The sequence below is a fragment of the Amphiprion ocellaris genome, chromosome 14 (genome assembly GCF_022539595.1).
Source record: "Amphiprion ocellaris isolate individual 3 ecotype Okinawa chromosome 14, ASM2253959v1, whole genome shotgun sequence".
In the NCBI taxonomy this organism is placed as follows: domain Eukaryota; kingdom Metazoa; phylum Chordata; class Actinopteri; family Pomacentridae; genus Amphiprion; species Amphiprion ocellaris.
The window spans coordinates 6,512,565-6,522,491 of record NC_072779.1 but is presented as its reverse complement, the minus strand read 5'-3'; the positions used below and the strand labels follow the sequence as shown (position 1 = coordinate 6,522,491).

Here is a 9,927-nt window from a genome sequence, read left to right as displayed (position 1 = left end):
ATTGTTGGCCAGTGACCAAAAATCCTACCTTTATTTACAGTATCAAGTGTTGCTGTTTGTAGCTCTGCAAAGTTTTTTTGCACACATCTTTATTCAGCTTTAATTCAAAATATTAACAATAGACTTAAGTGGCCGCTGGGGGTCAATGCCATGTATCAGCATGAGAAACCTACAAAGTCCCTTTTATACTGCAAAAATGTGAAGCTGTTACTATGTAGCACTGGTTCTGACATGGATTATTTTGTGTTGGGCGAAAACATTTTTTTCTGATTTCCCTGTTTTGTGCAGCTATTTCTATTTTTCAGCAGAATTACAAGCTCTTATGTGCAAAGATTGGTTGAGGTTGTATTCATTCCTTTATGCACAACACAAACACAATTCACAGAGAGACTGTTCAGTGCCCGTCTAAATGGAGTTTCTAGGGAAACTAGCTGAATAAGAAAAGGACTCTCTTAGCTTTGTACCTGTGACAGCGCTCACAAAGCTTAGAAGTCCCCCCCCCAATCTGTGCTTATGAGGGGGAAGTGAAAGAGAGAGAGAGAGAGAGAGAGGTAAGAGGAGGAGAACCAGGCAGAGCGAAAGAGAAAAAGGCTCTCCTCGCCGCTCTCCTGCCAGGGAGAAGCAGCTTTATTAGCATGTGAGCTTGGCATGTGAGCTTGGCAGCTCACATGCTTTTAAGGAAGAAGTGCACGTTCCCCTGCACCTGAAGTCTGGGGAAGATGGGGATGCAGTGGAGGCTTGTGAGCAGAGGCAGCAAGAGAAGAGGAGGAATAGTGAGGAGAGAAACACAGAGGAACAAAATGCAGAATGTTGCAGTGGCTTTTCTGATGGCCCAAGAAACAGGCATCAACTAATTACTTCTACCACTGACTTCCAGGAGTTTCTGTAGTGAATTTAATAATGTAGCTCTAGAAACTTTATAAATGCTCTGTCAAAGATTTTGGCTAGAAATTAGTAATGCAAAGGAAATGTAATGCATGAATGTAGCCAAAATGGCCAATCAAAATAGCCTACTCGGACCGAAAAAGGACCTTGCAAAGACTTTGCAATTCTCTTGGGATGCAAAATAACAACTGGAACTTTGAACAGGTGCCAACCCTTAAAGGCACAAAGGGAACTATCCAAACATATATTGTTGTTTGTATATAAAGCAGATGAAAATAAGAGAAATGATATGAGTGTGAGTGATTCACAGTACAAATAAAAATGCTGATGCATGTGTGATGCGTGGACACCAACTGCACTGCTGACTTGATGTCTTGTAAAGTTAAGATTTTTGTAGAAAATGCTGCTTAGCTTGAGAATTAGTAGTGATGATGGTTGTATAGTCCTTACATCAAAGCCAACACTCATTCGGCATGCCCATAGCCCATAGCTCTGTGAGTTGGAGTTATGGAACAGCACTGCTAGCATATTGATGTCAGTAACATAATACCATGTTCTCTGTAGTTCATCATGTTTGCTAACATGGTAACATGTGCTAAACAGTAACAAACACAGAGTACGGCAACTAATGAGAATTTTGGAACTTAGTATTTGATCATAAACCTGGTGGATAAACTAGAGAGCAGTGCAAGATTAAAACTTAAGGGGTCATCAAAGTGAGGACAGTTATCTTAAGAGGGACATCTCCCAGGATAACTTTCATGCAGACCTTCAAAAAGATTCAAATGTTTCACAGCATTAATGATCTGCACAATACAACTCCACAACTGGGAGCCATGAATTGTTACGAAGGTATAATATTTCACGGGACCGTCTGGTGGTGCTCAAAGAAACTTCAAGGGATCTGCAAAATTAGAAATATTCATCCTTTGGGCACCATCGGCATGTTTAGAATTCCAGGGCAATCCATCTAATAGCTGTTGAGGTAGTTCAGTCAGAACCAAAGCGGTGGGCTGACTAATTGACCAGTCGACCAATTCACCAAAATTGGCATCCCTGGAGCAAAAATCTCGAAAATTAGAACTTCAGCAAAATTCAAGTTTGATAAAATATTTCCAACATCCCTGAGCAGAGTGGAAAAATTAGAAGGGCCTGATTTAAATGAAGCAGTTACTCAGATACTCATCAGAGACTGGTGTAATGTTAGGCTTCCTGTCAGGCCCACTGCTCATTTGGAGCCTAATAAACTTGTAGAAATTCGTGCTTTTCCATTATTTTGAGGCCCTTGAATCATTGAGAGATCTGCCTATCTCATATGGCACCATTGTTTTTGCTACTGACTTAGGTGTACATTCACCATATGTTGCCTTTTAGCATAATCTGTTCATTTATTTATATTTGTCATATTCCTTTATTTTCCCACTAAAACTCAGACTGAAATGTATATACATTACATTTGAACTACAATATGGTGTCAAAGTGAGGCATATGCTGAAAATAATATATAAAAGCATGCCCTATGAATTCTATGAGCTTGTGGCATAAGTTTGTACTCAGTGCACTCACTCAAACGTCTTACTCTAACGGAGCATCACGTGTTCCATTGTATCTGGTGATCTGCAGCACAACGACAGAGGTATAGCCACGACATTCATTTGTTTTCTTTTTATTAAAGACTAATGCAGAGAATCAGATTTTACAGGGCCATATCATAACCAAAAGAAACAAAAGAAAACATTTACAGAAGGTTCACCATTTCTTCTACATCCATCAGAACCCTTTGTCAGTATCCTGGAACTACCAGCATATGTACTGTATGTGGGTTTGTGAGCTTGTGTGCGTTTTGTAAGTTTGTGTCATTGTTTTTTTCGTGTCCATATGTATACAGTCTCATTCTAATTTCTCTTACCCTAATCAACGTTTGTGCTTTAGAAAATTAGTTTTTTTTTTTTACATTTCAGTGAAAATCAGAACATATTTTGCTTGATAAAAATACAAGAAAAAACTCCAGTAGGTATCTAGGAATAACCAAAGACTCAATGTTGAAAAGCAAGTGCTGCTGAGAACTGCAATGGACCTTGCATCAAACATAATGAAAGAAATGACTGATGTGCCTACAAATGTGATATTTACATGTATGCTCTGCTTATGAGTGTGAAGGTAAAAGTTGGAAGCTCATGATTGCACTGTGCCTCATATTTTTTTAACATTCTCTCTCTGGAGCATTAAATGTAGCAAAATCAGACCCAGCTCCAAAATATTTGTAAATGCTCAACAGCGTTTGTTTTATCCGGCTTGGAGTAGAAGCTTGGGGCTTTAGCAAAGATACTTCCAACAGAAAAGTAGAAAATTCATGTTTACTCTGTCAAAGTCAAAACTGCGCCTGGTGCTCCCTGTAATATCGCTGAGCTTTGGAGAGCGAAAGATAAACAAAATTATCCATTTAACAAAATAACACTTTCACCTCTTTTCATTTTTGTAATGACAAACAAGCTCAAGAACTGAACGGAAATATTATTAACAAGGTGATCTTGTTACAGTTTTGCTCCTGGTATTTTCAGCTCAATCACTTTATTGCATGTCTCTGGAGAAAAAGTGCAATCAACAACGAAAGCCATTTTCCCTTCAACCACCGACAAATCCAAAGCGCAAACAAAAGAGATAATCCACTGTTTTCTTTGATGTCACCCTGTATAGCCATGGTCGGGGGGGAGAAGCAAATGGGTGCACAGCTGATAGAAAAGCTAAGCTTTTTTTCATTCTTTTTTATAATAACTTGTAAATCTGAAGCACAATGGTCAGGGAGAGAAGGTCAATGATGTGGTTCAAAGCTGTCCTTGCATAGCACGAAGCTGACTACATAAATGTAATGTTATTGTTCTTCTAAATGTGCAAAACGCATAACAATAGGTTGATAATACAAACAATATTCATCATCATCTTAGCTAATATCTTCATTAATAGAATCAAATACTGTATGCATTATGTATTTTACATATGTATATATATTTTTTCTTCATGATAATAAACATACATACAATAGTTTAGAGTTCAAATATCTTTATACAACTCTTCACCCTGAACTTTGCAGTTCCTTGACCCTCTGCTTGTAGGTTAAGTGGCTGTGAACAGTTGACTGCTTGCATATGCTTGAAAAGATGTCTGCCATTAGGGGATAAATTCAGTATTGGTCATTATGGTAATGCAAATAATAACAATAGCAACAACCACCAGTCTCTTTTTCAGTTCCTTCTGGTAATAGCGCAATCCATTCACTCCAGCGCACAAACATACAGAGCGTACTGTATGGTTCTAATATGCCTTTTGGCCTGTTCAGTGCCCTGTAAACATATTCAACAAAGCACACTGAGAATCAATAATGCGATGCAGTGCACCCTCACTCGTGAATCTTTGCCAAACAAGGTTAGAGTGGTAGCCAGAGGCTTCAGAACCCAAGGTGGACACACAATGCAATGCTTGTTATCTTTAACCAAATCTAAACAGAAGAGGTTAAATTTCCATGTACAGCATACAGATGAAACTACAAGTAGAGAGGGGTCAGTGTAAAGCTACAATGGATGTCACTCCCAGGCTGAGTGCCAGGTTCAGGTCCTAAGAAAAGCCCTTGCTAATTAATATTGCTACATTAACATAATTTAAAATGGACTGTTTAGAAACCTTAACATGCCACATCAGAGAAGAAGCAATTTTCCCTAAAGTTTGTGTGTTTTTCTAAGTTTAAAAGAAAACTAAAAAGAAAGAAGCAAGCAATGTTTAAGACAAAAAAAAGAACAAAACAAAAGCATTCTTTTCACATTTGCGTTAGTTTCTGTTGGTTTTTCTCGGAAGAGGGATTGACATCATGCTACAAAAATATATTCATCTTCATCACTATCGTAGAACTACAAGACAAGTCCTCTGTGCGAAACACAGCGCCGGCTAAAGTAAGATTACAGTGCCACTTCAACTCAACGTCTCCTTTCTCTTTGTCTCTTTCTGTCTCTGTCCCTGTCTTTCGCTGTTGCTCACCAACAAGCAGCAACAAATGAGTCCAAACGGGCATGTGATACTGAAGGCAGTGTAGCTGGTACTTTCTGAGTGTTATGTCTCAATTTTCAACTGAATGGAGATGGGGTACTATGGTAAACACGGTCAGGGGACACAGTGGGGTGGAAAATACAGATGCGCCGTCAATCAACAAAGTAATAGCCATCACAGCTTCAACTCAGAAAATGGAAAAGGCACTTCTCCTCCGTCTCAGTGTGCCCAACCCCTTTACTTTTAACTGACGCTAACTGAACTTTCCTATAAATGGTGTTTTTGGCAACTGAAAGCCCTACCATAAATAGTCGAAAACGCCAAAAGACCAAACAAAACTAAGTAAACAATGAGTGTTTTAATTCTAAATGTAAAATGCACTCCAGGATTTGAGATGATTTGTACATTCTTACTTGTATCTAGCCAATCTCAGTTTATACCATTGATATTGTTGTTGCTGTTGTTGCCGTCGGTGTGTACATGAACACACGATTGAATAATATTTTACTTCAGTGTGAAAGCAGCTTTGAATGGAACGTTAACTTGGCGAGAAACAGTCACTTAAGCATGAATTAGACCATTATATACTTTTTTTTGTAGAAAGTATCATAAAGAGAACAAAAATAATTTAAATAAAAAAAGTTTACCTTTCCATGTATTCAATTCACATACCCTTTAGTTACACTTTGCAAAGCTTTAACATAATATTGACATCTCTAACACCTGATAATATTTACAATGCTGTGAAAGGAAATTAATATATTTTCAATGTTGAGCACAGAGATGATTGGATTTTTGTATTTTTTTCGATCCCTAAATAAATAGTGTGTCCACTGAGACATGTTTTATTGCTATTGCAGAAACCCTAACATATTTTTGAAGAATGACATAATTAATCTCATAAAACATCTACAGAGAATGGAAGATATTTTTGAAAGAGACTGAGTGTAGCATTTTCCTGCGGATTTCAAATAAACTAAGCCACCAGTCAATGTTGATCTGTATTTTGAATAAATAAACAGAAATAATAAGATGCCCTGCCCATGCATATACACAAGTGCCTTTTACTGTGATTCTATGTTCAAATGAAATCGAATAAACGAAAAGAAAATGAAACAAACATAGAAACAAAAGCCCCTTAACAAGTTTGGGCTATGTGCAGTTGTAGAATAGCATTCTCTTGGCTATATATTTATAGTAGCATTTTCTTAGTAGCATCATCCCAGACCTGAACAACACCCTCTCAAAAGTTTGTATTGTTATCATCCTTTTTTTCTGTATTTTGTTTTTTCAAAATCTTCCAAATTTAGGTAAACATAGAAGCAATGCAACAACTGGGAATTCAAACCTGCATGGACACCATGTTCGTCTGAAAATAAACACAGTTTTTTTTTTTTTTAAAGAGGAATAAGAAAGAAAATGAAATAATTACAGGTATATATTTTTTTTAAAAGGAATGAAACATGGATTAGTGTGGATTCATCCCCTGCAATTTGGGCTTCTTATTCAAGTAGGTCGCCCAGTAGACCAAGTTAAAGGTTCCAAAGAGCAGAGGGAAGGCTATTCTGGCAATCCTGTCTATCTTGCTCACACTGTTAAAGGTCTTCTTGGCCTCTGGAGGCTTGGGCTTTGGCTCCTCCTTGGGCTCAGTTGGGGGTGGCGGGGCGCTTTTGGCGATTGTGGCCAATCCAGGGTCCCTGGCAATATTGGGGGCGAAGGCTGTAGCAGTGGCAGCTGGGTAGGCTGTGGTGTTGTTCTTCTTGAGGAGGGACTCCTTCTTCTTCTTTTGCTGGTTGTATTTGTCAGAGAAAGAATTGGGAAAAGCAAAAATGTCAAAGCTTGAACTGGGACTCGCATATCTGTATACACTGCTTGTTTAAGGCTACATATTGTATCTTATTGCACAGTTACTGATGCTAATGTGTCAATCAGAAGCCTGGTGAATATTCAGTATTAATTTCTCACATTTCTACATTTCAGAATAACACAAATCTCAACTTTGTAAACATTAATATTAGGCTTTTTTTTTTTTTTTTTTTTTCAAAAATGGCTGGCCATAGTCTGGTGCTGCTAACTGCAGTATAGAGACAAGTCGAGCAGAAAGCACAAGATGAACACTAAACTATTAATGTTCATGTCATGTTACTCAAATCGCATTTTCTGTTAGATGAGCTGGCGACAACAACTAACTGCTCCCTGCCTGATCCAGTGCCATCAGCGGCTAAGTGCTGTCCTGATGCCAAAAAGAGGCTGTTGGAAAGAAAAATCTATATATGTAATTCTATGTTATCCTCAGTGACTGGTGTGATGAAGGTTCCTTCCACCCCTGGAAACACAGATTTGCCTTCATACTGACAGCAATCATTGCAGTCATGTTCCATATCATCGCCTAACAAACCATATTATGTCAAACTGAGGGCCTCCTTAGGAATAAGAAAGGAATACTTTTTTTTTTTTTTTTAAACAGCAAGGTGCTTCAAATACCTTCTCTGGCACCACACTTTTTCCATCCCAGGCGTAACCCCTCTTGGTGAAGTAGTTGACTGTGGCAAACTCAATGAGGGCCGAGAAGACGAAGGCGTAGCAGACGGCGATGAACCAGTCCATAGCTGTAGCGTAGGCCACTTTAGGGAGAGAGTTCCTGGCACTGATACTGAGTGTGGTCATGGTCAGGACGGTGGTCACTCCTGCAGGGAGATACAGAGACAAGATGGATTATGTGAAGTCGGATCAATTCTCAGATGGTTCAGGTGCTGTCAGGATTAATTATTATTCTTAGTTTTTCCATCAACATTTTAACAAGCAAGTCATTAAGAACAAATTCAGATTCATGATGAGGCCCTGGTAAAAGTCATTTGTCATGTGTGTGCCATGCATGAATAGACAGTATATGTAGTATCCTGGTATTATTAATGGTATCGAAGAAGAAGAATGAAACATTAAGCATAATGCTGAGTCGTGAAAGTATTCTGGTATAACCATGAGTTTACTCCAGATAGAATCCCAGAGTACACAAATAGTATTACTGCATGGCAAGTTTCTTTTTTTCTTAGACCAAATGAGCAAGCATTTCATTCACATTAATCTATGTGAGCAGCTGATACAGTCTTGCAGGTTGTGCTTTTAATAGTCTCAGAAAGGTGGAGGTTTCTACAGATGCAGCTGGTAGATGCAGCCGTCAGAGATACTGCTGACGAGTAATAGCTGGAAAAAATAGATTTTCGCTCTAATTTCGACCTGCACACCAGTGCACAAGCAGTTACAATAAAATGAGCCATGCAAAAACTGTAAATTGAGACAGCTGTTGCATGTTTTTAATTCGAAATGCTTCATACTAAGCAGTGTACTACTACTGAAGACTGTGATGAGACACTGTGGAGAAAGAGAGGAACTGGGTCAGAGCATATCCAACAGTGTGGTGCTCATCACAGAGCAGGCTACTGCAGATGTTTACACACCGAATAACATCAGCCCAAGCAGCAGAAAGAATCCACTGATTCAGTTTATCATGATGAACAGCTGGCTTGTAGAGGAACTATAAAATATGCAGTGAGGACCCTCCCACACACATGCTCTGTGTGGAGGGATGTTTATGTACAAACATGTACTGTACATACACACTTTGATGCATAAGACATCCACGGAAATGTGTTGTCACTGATTTATTTATTTTTTATTCTCTGTAGGTGTCATTGTAAACTACAAAAAAAAGAAAATAAAAAAAACATTTAAAAAAAAGTAATCAGTGCTGTGTTTGATGTCTGTGATCTGTTATGTTGAATTTTCATCACTATAGAATGTCAACTAATAAACACAGCCTTTGCTGGCCCAGACAAACTAAGGTAATATCAAGGAAAGTGAAGCAAAATCTTGTCTTTAAATGACAAAAGGATTCCAGGGGTAGATAATGGAGCCATGCTTTGTCTTTCAGTGCAAATGTGCAGTTAAGCATCCTTAACTCGGCACCAGTGCGGATCTGTTTAGGCCAAGCTGAATCTTTGTGTGTGTTCCGACCACAAGAACCGCCCCTGTCAAAACTCTGTCAGGACTGTTTTAGAAAATGTGATTATTTCAGTGTAGATATTTCAGAGCGACCCTCAAAAAAACTGTGAACGCTGATTGGTTAAACTTGGAGGAGACAATGCTGGTTGGTTACACAGCAGTTGCTGTCCTCTTACACAAGAGGACAACAAAAGCCTTTGTTTTGCCCTCTTGATGTGCTTGAGTAGCAATCTTCTCATCTCAGACATGGCAATCCACAAAGTAAAATTCGCCATATAGGCCAAGATAACAAAATAAAAAATCTATTAAGTTAACAACTCATTTTGAATGCAGTCTACAAAAAGTTCCATTAAAGCAGTGTTTATTTGTGTATTTAAATATATATTTAATTGTATTATACTGCATAGTGTTGCTGTTGTTGTGTCCACCAGCTTCACGATGGAAAAACAGCTGGTGCTGAGTTATTGCATGTGTCCTGAAATGATACTGTTTCCCTTCACAATTATAAATTATTTTTTTACTTCCTCCTCAGTCTTGATGAAGTGTTAGGTGATGAATCACGGACTGCTCATCCTCCCACTCCCTTTTCACATGCTTTTGCCATTGCTGACTGGGTGCTGTGACATGAACCATAAAGGATGATTATTATGTTCTCATTACTCATAGCCAAATATATGATTGGTCTTTAGCCATAACTGAACAAGACACCTCTGATGGATCTACTAGATCTGCATAGAACCCATACGAGGTGCACAGTCATACATTTCTAGGGTTCATTGTGGCTCTAAAGGGAATAACAAATAAGTAGGTCATAGTTATTTATTCTGAGATAATTTATTGTTCAGATTTGTTTCTTTGCCCCAGATAGATCAATAATTTGTTTCGTTGGATTAGTATGGACACGAATGATCAAGAATAACCTCCTCATCCTGAATGATGTAACTGCAGTCATGCTGTCCAAACAAAAAACAAATAATGGCTTCATATAAAAGTGGCGATATT

The 9,927-nt window shown here is 38.4% G+C and overlaps 1 protein-coding gene across 10 annotated transcripts in view; it reads right to left on the bottom strand.

Moving 5' to 3' along the window:
- Window positions 1-2,535: 2,535 nt before the first annotated feature.
- The window catches only part of gabra1 (gamma-aminobutyric acid type A receptor subunit alpha1), a 32,632-nt gene continuing 25,240 nt past the window's right edge, over window positions 2,536-9,927 (bottom strand). For all 10 annotated transcript variants that reach the window (XM_023281374.3, XM_035953400.2, XM_023281376.3 and 7 more), the window contains exons 9-10: window positions 7,408-7,610; window positions 2,536-6,712 (exon numbers count right to left, since the gene is read on the bottom strand). In XM_023281374.3, coding sequence (XP_023137142.1) covers window positions 6,392-6,712; window positions 7,408-7,610 — 524 coding nt within the window. In that variant the 3' untranslated portion in view covers window positions 2,536-6,391. The remainder of the gene's footprint in view (window positions 6,713-7,407; window positions 7,611-9,927) is intronic.